This window comes from Sinohyriopsis cumingii, chromosome 1 (genome assembly GCF_028554795.1).
Source record: "Sinohyriopsis cumingii isolate HCF-2022 chromosome 1, ASM2855479v2, whole genome shotgun sequence".
Taxonomy (NCBI): domain Eukaryota; kingdom Metazoa; phylum Mollusca; class Bivalvia; order Unionida; family Unionidae; genus Sinohyriopsis; species Sinohyriopsis cumingii.
The window spans coordinates 70,896,551-70,915,513 of NC_142961.1; the positions used below are offsets into that span (position 1 = coordinate 70,896,551).

The window sequence follows — 18,963 nt, forward strand, 5'->3', positions numbered from 1 at the left end:
ACCACCAACCCATGAGAAGCTACTGGCAAGCTTTCTCACATACCCACATTGGCCGAATCCTAGACTCGAACCCATGCAGAGAGAGGTGAGATGGCAGTGATCCATAATGGAGAGCGCTTTTGACCACTCAGCCACTCGGGGCCTCTCCAAGGTTGTGGTCTCAGTGGCTGTTTATGCCATAAACCAATTGATTTGTACAAAAATATTACTTTCTTTGTCACTTTTTTCATGTATCTATTTTCAAAAACCAGCAATGGAGTGATACTTTTATGTTGAAGTCAGCTGATATGCTCTTAACAATAGCCAGTTAGGATGGTGTTGAGCTTCAAAGTTATTTTTTTTAGCAACAACGTTTCAAAAGAAACAGTACTTCTGACCTAAAAGGTTTTTTGTTGTTTGTGGACAAGCGAAATTTTGACTTGTAATATTGACTGAGAAACATAATATGGTTAAGTTGCAATATTTTCATGTAAAATTAGTTTCTAGCAGTGAGAAGGGAGTGGGTATGAACAAGAAAAATTTCCACTTAGATAAAGCTACAAGGAAAACAACTTACAAAACTGGAAACTATTTTTACTGTACATCAAAAACAACTGCATCTACCACAGATGCCCATTTCACAACGAAGTTTGCATAATAGCATGCAATTTAGCTGAATAGCAAATGATAATATGATGGATGTACTAGAGAAATTTATATAATAAACTGCACTATTAACCTGCTAGTAATGTGCTTTTTCTTATTTTCTTATTTATTTATTATTTATCATGTGCTGCACATCATCAGCAAGGTGCAGAGCCTGCAGTCCACTGGTCTGTCAGTCTATTGTTGAACTGTTGAATCTGGTCATAATAAACATATACGAACTTAGTGCTTGAGAAATTTAACAGAAAGTCAAATGCATCAGTATTACTGAAATAATGTGCGCGATGACGTTAGAAATCATTCAAGATAAACAGAAAATAATACAGATTAACAGCCTCTGAAGCCAAACCTCTTTCACATCCAGTATGAAGTAAACAAAGTTCTACAAAGGGAGACCTGTTTAAAACTATGAAAAATAAGAAGCCACATTAATAACAATGAGTGCAATTATAGATTTTATAGCTTTGTCTAACACATGATTTAGCTATTTCAGGTGATCTACAAGGTCATGTGGATTGAAAGAATGTAATGTATACAAATTTCATCTGCATTAACTGATGATAATACATACAAGTTTATCTCCTACCAAAAATATTTAAGTGATTACAATTTTTCATCACTTTCACCTGTCCATTTTGTAGCAGGTCAATGGGAAAACAAAACAGGTGTCTAGTTTCTGAGAAAATGAGTCACAAGGACATGTATATTTGGGTCACAAGAACAGGCGGAACTAACAGAAGTTGCTTATTGGATAGTCCTGTGTACATTTCATTGTGAGGGATAATGTTCAGCAACCAATTTAAAAGTGACTGGCAGAATTAAACCTGCTAATACTTACGTGTGATTTCTTTTTCCATTTGCTTTTTGTTTAAGAGCAGAATCTTCCTCATATTAAAATTACCATAAGTAATCTTGATATATTTTGTGAAACACCTAAACAGTTTCATTATTCTTTGTTCAAAATACAGTTTTCTGTACCACAATTTTTTCACAGTCTTACTTTCATCCAACAAATCTCTAGGCATATCTCTGCACCGCTACCTATCAAACAGTATTGTGTACAACTATAAAAAAGGCATTTTGCAGCTGAGCTTACAAGTTTCACATGATGTAGTGGATGTCCATGATTACATAATTATATTGCTGTGACTTCTAACTTGGGCAATAAAACTTAATCCATCCACTACAAGCCATGACACAGACAATCCATGATGACCACAATGTCCTGTCCATGATGGACACAGCATGAAAAGAATTAAAGTCCACCACAGGAACGTGGATCTTTCATAAAACGTGATGCATGAACTGTATCATTGCTATGATTGCAGACCTGGGTCTGAGCAGTTTGCAGTTGGACTCATCTTAAAAGGAAATATATATGGTATGTGTGAGCATATGTGTGTGCTTCAAAAAAGTAACGAGTAATTTACTTTTAACACTAACCTCTTCTCCACACTTGGTGACAGCTTCCTGCTGAAGTGGAGGCAAACTGCCAATCACATCTCGTGCAGCTTTAAGGGAACTGTAACATCCATATAAAGAGACATAATTTTGTGAAAATCTTCTGGTATGTGTGCAATGACCCTGTCTAGCAGCTATTTTTATTGTTCAGTTTATTCTGTATCCTAGGTAAATGTCTCTACGTGAGCTCAAACTAGAATCCTAGCAATGAGTGTCTAATTATTGTAACTTGTCCAATAAAGCACCAACTACTATAGAGGCATTAAGCATAATTACCCTAGTCTAACACAGCAGACCCAGACCTACCGTCATATAAAGCACCAACAGGCAGTCTCTATGCTCTTTGTTATACTTAGACTGTCGTTTTAAGAAAAAATATGTGAATCTGGTGGCACATTATATAATGGCAGATTTGGTTTGAAACTGTTTGCTGCTGTATGCATTAATAAAGTAAATATGGCATTAAAGCATACTCCATTAAAAGTAAATACCAGGTCCAATCTTAGGCACTACAATATATGAAAATTAATCAACCACCTGCTCAATTAACTATTTTACCAAAGCATATAAATGTGTTTGAAGTAAGAAAGCAAACAGATATGAAAAGCAAATGCATAAAGCTAAACTAAGTTTAGAGACTTTCTGACCTCTTAACCCTTTTAAGATTAAATTTCACATTAAGTTTCGCGTTTAAAAAGTTCTGAAACATCACTAATAATATTATCCCTAAAAAATGAATAAAACAATGGTGCTAGATGAATCTGGCTTGATAGTTTTTTATTTTGTCTGTGAATGGCACCATTCAATTTAATGAATGCATGAACTTTGACCTCTGACCTGAGAGAAGATCTATGAATGAACTGAATCAGAGACTGAGGTGTGAATCAAAAGTATGTTACATGGTGGATATACTTTTAAGATGTCTTGATAGGCTTGTGCTGAAAGATATAGTTAAACAAATTTCATTCCAAATCTGCTGATATAAAGTTGAATCCTTTTGACTTTTGAAATATAAAGAAGCCCAATTTTCCTCTTTTTGGTCTGACCTTGATTATAATGAAACTTAATTATAAATCTTTACTGTCATAATGAGCCATTTGTATCAACAATGAAAAATATTTCAAAGGGCTTTGACTTCAATTACATAACATATATACATTTATCTGTTAGGACCACTATGATCTTGAATTTGGGAATTGATGATATGCATACTTGCTTTAAGAGTCTTTATACACCACTCCCATGATAACCTGCAATTCGTGGGATTCATAAATATAAATTGCAGCATAGGCAAGGGGGGGGGGGGGCAAGATACAGAGAGATACAGAGGTAGACTCATAGTTTTGATGGTAAAATGGTGGGGTGGAGTGCTAGCAAGAAGTGTTGAGATGTGAGTAATATAATCTGCATTGCAGTATTTAATATTCATATAATGGATTTTAATATTTTTGGATATTAGATCCGAAAGGCCATTTCAGAGTCAAAAAGTAATGAGTCTCTTAATGCAGATCATGTTGACATACAGTGCTCTCAGATTCATAATATAACAGTAAAGTTAGAGTTGCTTAAATTTCAAGGTACAAACGTGTATCCATGGTAAGGAAATAATGATAAGCTTCCAAGAATTATGCTCAAAAACAGATGGAGCCAAACCCATCGATATGTTTGCACTGATTAATTCTTCAAAATAGCATTTGGAATGTCATGTTGTCGATAGTACATGCCAGTGCAGCAATGACTGTGTACAATCTAATATTATTTGTACTAATAAAAACAGCACAGGAAAGTTACATGGTCCTGGAAAACTATATTAGGATTGAGAAAAAAATTGACCACTGAAAAAAAGAGAAATAAACCACAATTTAGTTTGATTTTATTACAACTCACAAGTTTATATTTTTGAATGCACAACTGCAAATTTAGAGAAGCAATCCACATATAAAACAAAAGCAACAGCATAGGATTTATCTATGTGTAATTTTAACAAGCAATTAGGCTGACCATACACACAGATGTTAGTGTCATGTTGGTACCTTTCATGTATTGTAACTAGCTGAGACAATTTATCTGTTAATTAGTTTGACTTTTCATGCCAAATAACCAATCAACTTTCAAAAGTTGTCAAATAAATTCATTTTATTCACAAGGTAAGCACTTAATTAGGTTTTCATAAGAGTACTTGCAGGAATTGCTATGAATCAAATGACCCTTCTCACATCTAATGAGAAAATGGCATTTTATATCTATCATGATGACAATTCAACTGAATCAAAAAAGGACATTCAAGCATAAATTTGACTTAGGCTTCTTTCATTGGTATTTATTTCTTACAACGTTGACGCAACAAGTAGGCATTTCCAAACAATGTGTTTTTGTGTGCTGTTGTATATATATATATATATATATATATATATATATATATATATATATATATATATATATATATATATATATATACACATATATATATATATTATATTAGTATGTGGTGCAAACAGGTGAAGAGAAAAGATTGTAAGGTCTATGTAGGCGAGGTCACACATGCACACACATATACACATGCACACGCACACATACATATCAGAGATTCTGAAATCCCATTTTTTACCAGACATGTCCAGAAGAACGTAGGTTTACACTCAGCAACCAGACATCACCAATATCAACATATAAAGTTGTTTTTAATTTGTTTATCCATTAAACTGCCAAAGAAACACCTTAACAAAGTTAAATGCAATGGCATAAGGTCGAGTTTACAGATTGCTTCTTTGTATGATAAATAAATAAAGAAACTGATGAGGTTTAAATCACCTTTTTTTCTTTGTCAGAAAATCAATAAAGCCTTTGCCACCAAGCTTGTTATGTCATTATGTTTTCACAATTGTTTAAACACTCTACAGCCACAAAACCACAAGTCAAAAGGGAAAGAAACTCATCCATATCAATTTTCAGGAGAAAAATTTCCTGCAAGCAGTTTTAGAATTTCAGGATCCGTGATTTTATATATATATATATATATATATATATATATATATATATATATATATTTATACATACATACATACACACACACACACACACACATATACATGCATACGTACATACAGACATACATACATACGGAAAACAAATTAGGTGAGAACAGTTGGGGAAATTTTAAAATTGAAGGAACTACCTCATGTGAATATTGCTTTTTATCCTCTGCCCTTGATGACTTTGTTATTGGACATTTTTTTAATCAATGGATCACTCTAAATCACAAATGTCTCCATTATGAACCCATAAGTGTCAGACAGTCTTCCTCCGATGCTATCTCAATAAACAATTTTGAGGCAAAGTAAGCAAATAGTGAGTTTCAGACTTGTGAAAGATTGCCTTCTGGAACACTGATTACGGTCCATAAAATAAAATGCTATCAGAGGCTAGAAAGGAAGAAATGAGAATTATGTTAATTGTAAGTGGGTAAGTGAGTGAATGTTGGAGAGGGTGTGTCCCTCACCTGATAGAGCTAACTTTGGAGGACAGTACAGACTGGTCATTCCGAGTCACACTGACAGGAGAAGGAGGAAAGATGGTGTAATTAGTGAATTAATCATAAGCAGAGAACCAAGCTCTTTCGCATAAAATCTGAAAAGGAAACATTTCAAACCCAACACCTGGATTTCAGTGGATGAAGATCGATGGTACCACACCCCAGATCATGAAAATGCATGCACTAACTTATTTCCATTTCATATTTTAAACAAGTTAATGTATCACTTTTTAATTAGATCACCATCCACTTCAGAATTCTTTTCTCCAATATCAGAGGTTTAAATATGGGTTTTTACTCCGCCCAAAGAAAAATAAAATTTGTGAAATCAATACTGAGGCTAAAAGACAAGTTTTATGCAAAAGAGGTCTGGTTTAAACTCATATACTATTATGGCCAAAAAGATATAATCGAGTCCAGGGTCCAACAAAATATTGTGCCCAAAACAGGAGACAACAGAAATGAGGTCTTGGCTATCAAAAGTTGAGTTCCAGTAGCCCAGTAATATCATAAATTGTTCAACATTTTTCACAAAGGAGGATAACACTGAATAACTGATAACAAGAAAAATGGGAAATTCAAAAGCTAACTGCAACATTTTAAAGTGCCTTCTCTGAACTACTGAATATACACTGGGCTATCTAGTTCTCTTCAGGAGTTACTTGATTTTTTGAAATTTGTCATACCCTATACTCAATCAAAAAACACCTGTCTCAGTTTAAAAAAATTAAATGTAAGATTATCACACAACTAGTAAGAATAAGAATTTTTAGCTCTTTGGAAGATCAACTTTTAATAGATTTTTCTCAAGTTGTTGATGATATGTGATTTTTATGTTTTTGTAAAAATTCCAAATTTTCATTGAAAACTTGCTGTACTTTCTGTTCAGTTCTAAACATATGTTCAAATATGCTTGTCAAATTTCTTTTGTCAACACTGAGAGATTTTGTGTGACCTTGTTAACAAGCTGCTTGGAAGAAACAAATGGAGCGAATGATGTAAGGATGTATGGACAGATGGGTGAATGGACCAGTCAAGATGTTTCTGCTGCAAGCAGTTAGGACATCAAATCCAGATCTTCCATACAGTAATATCAGTTTGGACATCAAATGCAGATCTTCCATACAGTAATATCAGCTGAGATATCAAATGAAAACCTAAAATACAGTAATACCAGTTAGGACATCAAATGTAGATCTTTTATAGAGTAATATCAGTTAGGACACTAAAAGTAGATCTTCCATACAGCAATACCAAACAGAAATGTTCTACACAGTAAGTATAGTAAGTAACAGGCTTGAAGAAAAGAACATATATTGATTAAAAACAAAGAATTTGTTTGATGGCTTTCTAAAATTAATTCAACAAAGGAATGTTCTACTTGGAAGGCAAACAAAGCAGAAGAAACCCAAGCCATATTTCTTAGTCACTGTCAGAAATTATTGAATACACAGATTTTGCAATAAGCAAATCAATATTCCTTTTAAATTCAAAGTAGCAATAAGTCTTAAACAACATAGAATATATGTAGTATTACACATCTTTAAAAAATCTGGATCAATGTTGATTATGATAATTTTAAACAAATATTAACTTCTGGAAAGAGAAAATGTCTAGAACTTCAACTGTTTTCACATAATTCTATAATCATCCTACTTTGTAATGACATTAATACAAAAACAAAAGGATTATTCCCATGCAGAACTTAACAGTTCATATATTTTTTGTGATCTGTGATAACTTTCCAGGATATCTGGAATACATTTTGCATTTTATGACTGTCAAAATTTTGGTTCAACATGTCAATCTGTGCAAGAAATATGTTGCCCACCCCCTCCAAAGATATAATTTCATGTTTCATTTGAAAACATTAACTGCAACCAAGGCCATGCAGAATAAAGTCATTAAATGCAAAAAGTTACTTTCTACAAAAGAATATATATACACCATTCCTTCGATAATTCGCGCCCTGATAACTCGCGAACCAACTTATAGTATGGGGTCAGGAGTGGATCCCATTTTATAAACCAGAAAATACCTCAAAAATTGATCCCAATTTGTTGAACTTGAAGAAAATCCCGATCAAAATTGGTAACGGCAACTTTGATATATCGCTCGCTTTATCGTCAAAAACTATGAAATATCAAATTTAAAAATAGGTAATACAATTTTTCACATTTTTTTCCAAACGACATTCTTAGTACACCACAATTAACGATATGTAAGGAAATTTCGATCAATGAAAATGTCATTCATGCCAAGTGGAGACAGTACTTTAATAAATAAATACAAATTAAATAAAAATTTTTAGCAACTGAAATTTGTTTTCTAGTTCTATCTTTTAGTTCCTTTTAAGTTTAATCATCATAAATACAATGTGTCCTCTTGTAATTAAACGTAAAGTGCATCAATCTACCGTAACAGCTATGTCAGTGACCATTTCTCTGAGAACCTAATTAAGTGCCGACCATGTTTTGATAACTGACTTCCAGAAGTATTTGTTGTATTGTTGCACTGAATTAAAAGCTGGCCTCCTTTGTATTATCACATTATGTCTTTTGAATCAAATAAAGGAGGTGGAATAAAAGAAAATTTAAAAGGAACAAAAATCCTACAAACTTAAAATCTAATGGCCCTGGTCATATGTCGGGTGAACCCACTTCACTTGATCAATCGAACACTTATAAAAGTTATTGTGCATGTAACATAAACTACCTTAGATTAACAGACTCTTTCATAACTGTGATCAAAGATAACAAGGCAGCCAAGCAAAATGAATACTGCAAAAAATAAAGAGCATGATTTCACAGATACGGACCATTGTGGGTAAGCGAGTTTTGAACTGGCACTTAGAGATATCCTCAAGGATGATAAAAAGTTTTATTATTAATTTCCAATTAATTAATTCATGACATCAATACTGTACTAATTGAGTAATACAAATATTGAGTTTCAACGTAGACGATTGTCCCACGAAATAAATATCACGTTTTTAAAAAAAAGGAATCTTGTTTGGTGGTGTATCAACAGTTAGTCTAGTTCCCTGCTCTATGGACTCCCAATTTGACAGGATAATATTAAATACCACTACGGGAACCAAACTCATCAAGAAAACAAAAAGCAGTGATGTAATACACAGATATTTTTTCGCGTACATGTGATGGTTGACGAAACCAGTTGGAACAATCTTTCATATGTTGGAAATTTTGAAAATAATTGTCATTTAAACAGAATAACGAACAGCTTCATTAGAAAAAGCGCATTATTAAAAACTAATGTTGACGTGATTGTAAAATGAGGATTCAGTCAATAAACAGCCCAGTTCCCTAATGCCACCCCTCCGTATTGTTTTCTTGATATCAAAGTGATTTTTTTCAATATTTGGAGGTCCCTCGGTAACTCGCGCCTCACTTATAGTGCGGTCCATGTTTGTGGGCCCCATTTGCATGAGTTATCGACAAAAGGTGTATATATATATATATATATATATATATATATATATATATATATATATATATATGTAAATATGTATGTATATGAAATTGTATTATTCTGTAGAAAATAACAGCTACTTTTGTCTAAAGAGATTTAACTTTTACAACACATAAAATGTCAGAAAAGGCTGAAGGCTAAAAGCTATTTTGCTGCAAGTAATTTTTTAACATAATTTACATGAAAAAAAAACATTAAAAAATGTAAGTTCTGCAGAACACAGTATCTCTTCTGCAATGATGTATCCCCCACCCCCAAAATTTTGACTTGTAAAAACATTAACACAATATTGTCTCATAGATGCTAATGATGCCATTGTTGTAAAAATAATACCTGTATCTCACCTTGACAATGTTGGTGAAGCAACAACAACAACAATAACAATAATAATAATAATAATAATAATAATGATAATGAAATCATGGTTCATTAATAATAAAATATAAACTATGATATTCTAGAAATCCTTGAACTAAAAGCACAAGTCATGAGGTATTTTGAACGAACAGGTAAAGCAAATATCATTTATTCTCCCTGTAACATTACTGTTCATGCATTTAATTGACTACCAGAAAAAATAATAATGAACATAATCAAAATAACAAAAGCTTAGGACTGTTCCCTTTAAACATACATGGTACCCAATGAAGGCAGTTTTTAAAAAAAAAACATATGCCAGGGTACTTTAATTTAATTTCAAAGAGTTCATATTAAAATGATATGAAAATTTTAAATTGCCTCTATGGGTGAGTATCCCACATCAAAAGTGCCTTCCCTGGGTCCCAGGTACATTTTAATGGAACAGCCCTGAGGAGAATATAGATTAAAATTTTCTTTGTAAACAAGCTGATTAGTCTTAAAGGTCTTTTTCATTCCTGCCAAATAAAAACAGTTTCTAATAATTGGTTGTAATATCTGCATATATGCTTTCCTGATTCATTTGTATGTATATGGTTACAAATTTATAAAAAATGTCATATGATAGGAATTATTTTTAAAAAGTACAGACCAATTAGTGGATAATTAAAGTTGTTATGTTATTGTCTGTTTGTCTGTCAAACATTTTTTATGATATGACACTATGACAGATAAACTAGAGCATAATGTCATAAAGGTCTTTTTGTGTGTCATACCCTGCAGTATCTGTGTTGCTACCCTTATCTTCAGTGTCAGAGTCCTGTGCAGAGGTGTAACTCATGTTTGATAACATTCGGCTGAAAAAAGGCTTCTTCACTGTTGGGACTTCAAGGTCTGTAGGCAAGGTCAGTATGTTCAGGTCAAAGGTTATCTTCAGATGAGTAAAGTCTATTTCTGAATAAGTTTCTAAAGTGTCTTTCATCTCACCTATATGGTAAAAGAGAAAACATTCATTTCAACTATTAGTGTGCTACTCTTTAAGCTTAAATACAATTCATGTAAGTTCTAAATTAAGAAGATGTTATATGAAATATTATTTGACACATGTCATTATTCATAAAATGGAAACTTTCACTAAAGTTTTTTTTGTTTTTGCATAGTTTAATGTCTCACTTAGGATCCCAACACAAAAGACTGTAAAGGGACAAACAGAAATAGCAGTTTTTAATGCACTAATAGTGCTAAATAATATATAATCTTATTTGCTTTCACAGTTTTGCAACCTTCGCTTTGTCATCTGCACCATTTTATATTTTCCTTGGACATAGGCATTATTGTAATAAACATTTTATCATGTGTTCAAGCATCTGGTGAAAACATTAAACATATCTGACTATCAGGTTCAAATGAAATTAAATTTTCCATCCCGAATCATGCTCTCACTTAATTTTAGTGTTTGCTCATTATCTACCAGCATCTATAATAATAAATACCCATGTATTCTGAATGACCTTTCTTTTCAAATTAATAAATTGATCATTACATGAATAACTGTTTATTTACATAAATTTTTAGTCTCTTTTGTCAATAATTAAACCTCAAAATAAATAAATTAAACCTTTGCAGTGTATATGTGACTTTAACCTCAAAAATAGATTACACTAGCAACCATCAAAGACTTTATATTGGAGCTCAGCCGACTACCACAAACTCTGAATGTTTTCATCATCAGATACATTGTTTTAAAATGAATATTAAATGCCATCATATTTTTATTGCCTTTAGCAACTTTGGCCTTTTCTAGTTCCAATATATATGTGGCTATACACTAAATAAAAACTACAGGTATATTTTAGATATTTTAATGCTGGTATGTTCTACAGAACTGAACAAAAATAGCCTCATCATTTGGTTAGGTCATCAAAGTTTTTATTTCATATTGTGCATTAATTCAGTCATGTACAATAAAAGCAAATCTCTGGTAAAACCCTCCCAATTTTCACATAAACTCCATCTGTAAAAAAATAAAAATAACTTCCCAAAAAATTTTCTATTGCTTTTATTTTTAAGTTATTCATAAAAATGCAACGGATATTTCTTGTAACCAGTTTGGAAATGGTGGAAACACCTGGTCATTACAGTAACTACAAAGTCATAATAAAGGAATAAGTTGTTGGAAACTGCAAAATGTCATCAGGCATTCTTAGGGCTGTCCCACATAAATATTATTGCTACATTTACACACCAAACCAAATTTCCCTAACAGATTGCTGTTATGACATGGGGTTTTCACCAGAAGACTTTTTACGTTATATAGTTGGTCTTTGATAAAAATGGTGTTAATATGACTTCCAACATGACTGCCATTTTAGCCGTCTTGAAAGCCTTGTTATCACTTGCTACCCAGGGAAGGTACTTTTTAAAAATATATGCCAGGGTAATCTTATTATTCCAAGAGTTCATGTGACAAATTTTTTTAAATTGCATCTATGTGTGACTGCTCCACATTAAAAGTGCATTCCCTGGGTCCCAAGTAAATTTTACTTCACTTTAGAAGGAAAAACAAAAGCAATTCAACTAAATGAAAGTAGAGTCCTAATATCATAAAGAATCAAATAAACATTCGCAGTTACACAATCTACAGCAGAGAAAAATGGAGTGGATGACAATGATAGCTATAGCCAGATGTTTATGCTCTCGTTTATTTGACATAGTTACATTGCACAGGCATTAATGATTATTTATAATTATTTCAAACAAATAACACTGATATGTTTTATCATGCTAATTCCATAACATGCCTGTGATTTTTAAATAAATGTACAAAATATTGATAAATTAGTTATACTTTTCATTACTTATATTAATTATTGCTCACATTCAAGTTTTCATATTGAGGAAATCCATTTATTTTCTTGGAAATATGTCATATACAGCTGTTATAAGGAAAGTACATAAAGGTCTATGATGTACAAATATACTATTATGCTATTCTTATGCAGCAGTCTTCTTTTTCTAGAATATTTTCAAACTTGTGAAGGATTAAAGTGATGATAAAAACGACACATACAAATTTTTCTTGCTGTATTTTTTAATTAATTTTTAATAAACTATAAAGTTTAATCCATACACAAGTGAAAATATATGATTAGATCAGGTGGAAAAAAAGTGCAATGATTATGCCAAAAAACATAATGGGTGGCATGTATGTTGTAAGGTCAGATTGTCACCATTTTCAAACAAGACCCAACAAAATCTTTAAATAAAAAATTAATGTTGAAAATTTGCAGAGGGAAAATTTCATTAATGTTATTAACATTGGTGTTAACATGTTCTGCATGATTAGTGGTAACATGGTTAGCAAGATGGCCAAAATGGCAGCTATGCTAGTCTTCGGCTGAAAATCCCATGTCAGAACAGCAATCTCTTAGGGAAATTCGGTTTGGTGTGTAGATGTAGCAATAATAATTTCAAAACAACCATTGGAGCAGCCATATTAGGTGTCAGAGGGAAAATTTCATTTTGATCTCACAATGAAATGGTGTGCTAAGTTTCAAGACTTTCCTTTTGGTACTTTAGGAACAGTGATAACAAATCTGTAGTAAGGGACTGATGCTGAACAAATGCCAGAGGAATCGATGATTAATAAGGGACAAATGCTGAATAAATGCCAGAGGAATCAACGAGTAATAAGGGACGAATGCTGAACAGATGCCAAACGAATCGACGATTAATAAGGGATGAATGCTGAACAAATGCCAGAGGAATCAAACGATTAATAAGGGACGAATGCTGAACAAATGCCAGAGGAATCAACGATTAATAAGGGATGAATGCTGAACAAATGCCAGATGGATCGACAATGAATGATGCTACAACATAAGCTCTTTTGAACTTTGACCAGGAAAATAAAAACTAAAAATGTGCTCTTAAAACAAAAATTCCCTCCAACTGTGTATGAAAACTGACCTAAATGCAAAACTTAAACATAGTGTGATGGATGGACCTGGGTAACACAAGATACCCTGCCACTGTTGTAATGATGGATAAAAGAATCTCTGCAACATTTTATGTGAGAAAGCTTGCCCGTAGCTTCTCGTGGGTTGGTGGTTCTATCAGGGGTTTTTCCGGATTCTTCCTCCACCATTAATACTGGCCGCCATGTATAGCCTATCCTGTGCTGAAAAATGGCGTTAAACCCCACAGCAACAACAATAGCAACAACAACTGCAACATTTAACTTCTCTATTTGAATTCATTACATTTAACTTTATTTTTTTAATAAATTTTAAGTGGATCAAGATTTGAATGTTGATACTAAATCCATTTTTTTGGCTAACATCTAAATTATAAGCAGTCTTGCTTCCTTCAAATCTAACAAAACAAAAGAATACAATCACCAAGACATGTGATCAGGGACTGTGAGCTGACACTCTGGTGCTCCAGATGGCTTTTGAATGTGCAGGTGAAGTTCAGGAACAATGGATTCTGGTCATCCTTGCTCTCATCAAAATACATCTCCATATCCGATACAGATTCGACCAGAGATTCACTGGAGTCTATGTTGGAGGTATTTGAAGTGGTCTCCCTTTTTCTAGTAGCTTTAACAGTGAGATGGGAAATAACCTCTGGTTCCTCCATCTCACTCATACTGTCTGCTGAGATAATACAAATTACAAAATGAGCTTATAAGTATTTAACAGAAAGTTTAAACTTAAAGTTTTACATATATACAGAATTTATTTATATATACAGAATATGATGTATAATCTCAACATACATGTTCAAGTGTGAGAAATTTTTACCAAACACATCATAAAAATGTTGAAAAATCCTTAATTACATTGGGAGAGCTATCAGAAGGTATTTCAATAAGTTCATTTGTGTAAAATAAAATAATTAAGTAATCTTAAAAATACAATCTTCCATCAACCAATGCATAATAAGCTTAAAGTAGTTTCCTGCCCCATCATAAGTTTAGCTGATATGGGATCTAGATTTACTGACCAGTCAAGAGTATTAGCTTTAATTAAAATGCCACAAAAGTATGCCTGATGTATGTTCATTTAATTAAAATGCCACAAAAGTATGCCTGATGTATGTTCATTTAATTAAAATGCCACAAAAGTATGCCTGATGTATGTTCATTTAATTGAAATGCCACAAAAGTATGCCTGATGTATGTTCATTTAATTAAAATGCCACAAAAGTATGCCTGATGTATGTTCATTTAAGCTATACTTCTGGATATACAAGTTTTTAATCAATTATGAAAAATATCTTTCAGTCCAAAAACTACAAATACATCTGACTCTTACATGACCTGTAGGGTATGCCATTTGAACTATTATTTATTGCAACACAGAAAATACAACATGTGTGTCAATGTGTTGTGACACTAATTTTCATACAAAGCTTTTAGTTTACTTGACTCTTGGACACTTTAAAATTCAATTCAAAATAAGATGGTGTCATACATATCACAAAGTATCTACACAAATGAAACAAAATTCTAGCAGTAGGAATGCTTCAGAAACTGACCTAGAAGAACACCTAGATGTTGTGGATGAATCAAATGCAGGTCACAGTAACCTATATCTAATATGGTGATCTAATACTTATACTAAATCCATAGATAAAGCTACACAACTGTATATGCAAAGTTGTACAACAGACTGACCAAACGCTCAAAGAAAAAGAATAGTGACCTACTTTTTGGCACAACAATTTACATATACACACTAAATTACAAGTCCTTGCAAGTGAGATTGCTGAAAATTTCACCATAAGTAATGCAAACCAAATGAAGGAAGTAAGGACAGGAAATCAGACAAATGGGTAGGCAAATAAGGTCAACACTGGATGCCATTTTCATATTTATTGTGTCCTCTGAGAAAAATGAAAGGAATTCTAAACTTTCACCTGATTGAGCAAACATAATATAAAATCTTTGACCTTTTAACCATGAACTAATAAAAATACATGAAAATGATATTCAAAACAAACCAAAAATGACAGCAAATGCTTAAAAATACACAAAAAAGAAATGAAAATGCACTTTTTCTCTGATAGTTTTGTAAAATTTGGATCAATAGCACAAATGTGAAAATGTATTGTGAGGGGAGAAAAAATAACTGTAATTTTGCAATACTTCCCTGTTACTATTGCAATGCTTACCTATTACAAGACATAAAATCTCCATCCAAGCTAAATATTCCCTCCTCTAATTAGTAACTGGAATGCCAGAATTGAAAAGAACTTTATCTCAGTCTGACTCCTTAGTCCAAAACCAACATATGGAATATCCTCATCTTCTGACTTGGACAGAGACTATGGGACATCAGAGCAGGGTGGGAGGACAAAACTTTTCACAATAGTTAACAGCAGTAATAGTTTATCTATTACTTCTGCATTGCTGAATTTACCAGTTAGAAAGGAGGCTGACTGTCCCTAAGAAAAATTGGTATAAGAACATGTGCACTTACTGTTACCCTTATATTAAGAGAGTTCACTACTGTAAGCTGATCAAGAGCTTAGACACATGTTGTGCCGTCCAGATTGTACCCAAGGAGTAAATGCCTTCGCTTGGGTACAGGAAAGATAAAAAGTAAAAGCATGAAAATGATGTGTGAGACTGCCATAAGGCTGCTTTCATAACATCATTCAATGAGGAGCAAAGTAGACCTAAAATGTAGCAATAGCCCTAAATTCATAAGCTTTAGTCAACTGTTCCGGTGGCCCAGTGGTTAGAGCATCCGCCTCGGATGCAGTAGGTCGTAGGTTCAATCCCCAGCCAAGTCATACTAAAGACTTACAAAAATGGTACTAACAGCTGCCTCACCTGGCACTCAGCATTACGAGGTCAGTGTTAGGACTGGTCGGCCTGGTGTCAGGATAATGTGACTGGGTGGGACATCATGCTAATTGTCTGCGGCATGATGCCCCAGTGCTAGACATCACAATAAACTGCCACACTGCAGACATCATAGCTATATGACTGAAAAATTGTAAGCTACATTAAAAATCCAAATCACACACACATAAGCTTTAGTCCTGATAAGAATCTATCTGGAAATGCTGACCACAAATAACATCAGAAGAACCCTATATAGGTAGAAACAGATGATTCCAACTCTTCCTTAGTTTGAAGGAAGTCATATAAAAACATAAGGCTCTCATTGGGCAAAGGAATCTATGCTGATGATATGGATCACAGATACAACTGACACCAGTAATCTCAATATGAACACAGCTTCTAAAGGAGGCTGATTCTTAGCCGGAAACCTAGGACAACAAAGAAGAGAAACTAAAACACAGTTTCTGCTAAACTATGAACGACCCATTTCATTTCCACTGACAACAAGTTCACTTGTTCTCCTCACTGATGCTAAGGAAAGGTGGAAACATCTTTGGGAGTAAAGTTCTTGAAGGAAGTTTCATTCAAAGGTTAGAAAGGGGATTTAGACAACACTCAGATAAAACGCAAATGGTTCTATCTTGGCATCAATGAGTGAGACATGATCTCTGAAGCGTGCAACATCTAATGAGATCAAAAATATAAATGTCCAAACCTATGGCAAAACCCCTAGAAGGGGCTGCCCTATAGCCCTTACAGTAGAAAGAGAACATCCTCTTTCCCAAAATGGAAGAGAAGCCTACAACTGCATTTAAAGAGGAACAGCTATGACCAATGCATTTCCTACTGCACCAAATAAGAATGATTTTCCATTCTGTATAATAAATTTTGGGAGTGGACAACCTCCTAGCCTATACAATGCAGCTGGTAACCTTGCTTGAAAACTAGTCTTGGGAGATTGATCATTTGAGATGAGACAAGCAAAAGGGTAGAGAATCTGTAGATTGTTGCCTAATAGTGACTTCCTGTGCTGCAACAGCAGGTCCCTCCTTTGTTATAATTTCCTAAGCTCATCTGCCAATAGGGCTGAGTAGATTGATGAATCATAACCATGAACACTGGGGCCATTGGGGATATCAAAATGAAATGAGATGGGGTGACCCTGACTTGGTGGAGAACCTGCAGAATTATTTTGAAAAAGGTGGGAAAATCAAGCATAAAGCCTTGAGACATAAAAATGGAGCTTGTTGTTCAGTCTCATAACAAACAAGTCCAATAATGGTCTCCCCCACAGCTGTACTTCTGCTACCTACCAGTGCAGAGGCCATTCTGTGAGAATCATATGGCCATATCTGGACTGGCTATCCAACAGGGTATTCCTTTTACCCAGGATAAGACTGACTCTGAGAGTGATCTCCTTCATGACTGCCCACTGGAGGTTCCAGACATCCATGCAAAAATTAAGTACATATGCACCTCCCTACTGCCAGAGAAACACTGATGTATGCTATTACCAAGATGATGTCAGAGGCAGAAATAACACAGTAAAGCTTTGTGAGGTTGATGTTGCGATGCTGTGTTAGGGACGCTGACTACATTTCTAGGTTATGTATATGAAGACTAAAGTCCCCAAAAAACTAAACCCTCTAGCTCCAGATGAACAACCCATTCCAATGAACCCACACACCATGACACCCAAACAAACCTCTGTAAAGAGGGCTAGCTGAGCACATACTAGGGTGCTGAGATGTGAAAGGTGCTGCAGAATAAGGTGCAACTCCCGAGGGGTGACTATCTCCCTCCTTAAGGAAGGGACTGGAGTCCAATGATTTCTTCTCTTGGCCTCTTTGCCCACTCATCTAGGTTAAGACAGGCAAGCTGGAGATTTGAGCTGGGGCTGCCTGTTTGTTTCTTGAGGCTGACCCAATCTGAAGAACTTGTGAGGTCTTGGCAGTCAGTCACATGTGTACATTTAATGGCTAGTTTTAACAGGCCTAGAATTATGGCCATGAACTGGTGTTGCTGGTCCTTCAAACCCTCAACCCTGCAGAAGGGATGTGACCTCTGAAGATTATATCCACATCAACTGGTGCTGCCTCAAAATCTTCTACTGTGGTCCAGCATGACTCTAGACATTTCCAAGGTGGTATACCTGTGAAGGAGAAGCTCCACTGAGAGCCACTGACAATGATACCACATGCCTTGACATTTTCACTAGACTCCAGCATGCACTGAAGCACCACTGGAGACATCAACTCATCTTCAATTGACTGAAGGAGGCAACCAAAAAGAGATCAACACCAGTGGAGATGAGTCCAGGTAACAGCCAATATTCCTATTTGGGATGCACTGGAGTATGAAGGGAGCAGGAGGTGGAAGCTGAAACCCAAAGCAAGGAGGAAGAGACAGACAACCCCTTCTACTGTGTGGCATTCTCTTGGCCATATTAAAACTTCTAAACAAGCTCCTGAACAACAGCAGAGTGCAGGAGCAGCAGACCTAAACTAAAAGCCTCTCAAGACTGGTGAGAATCTTAGCACCTTCAGCCCCATAATGCTTTAGGCACAAGTCCAAGAGAAGGAGGCAGATGAGAAGAAAAAAAAAACACTTTTCTTAGAAC

At 34.3% G+C, this 18,963-nt stretch overlaps 1 protein-coding gene across 4 annotated transcripts in view; it reads right to left on the reverse strand.

The window, feature by feature from the left end:
- Positions 1–18,963, reverse strand: part of LOC149807091 (KICSTOR complex protein SZT2-like) — a 338,108-nt gene that overhangs the window by 129,422 nt on the left and 189,723 nt on the right. For 3 of the 4 annotated variants that reach the window (XM_089961821.1, XM_089961796.1, XM_089961806.1), the window contains exons 27-30: positions 13,888–14,145; positions 10,264–10,474; positions 5,606–5,656; positions 2,089–2,167 (exon numbers count right to left, since the gene is read on the reverse strand). In XM_089961821.1, the coding sequence (XP_089817947.1) occupies positions 2,089–2,167; positions 5,606–5,656; positions 10,264–10,474; positions 13,888–14,145 (599 nt within the window). The remainder of the gene's footprint in view (positions 1–2,088; positions 2,168–5,605; positions 5,657–10,263; positions 10,475–13,887; positions 14,146–18,963) is intronic. The other variant, XM_089961812.1, reaches the window with a different exon arrangement.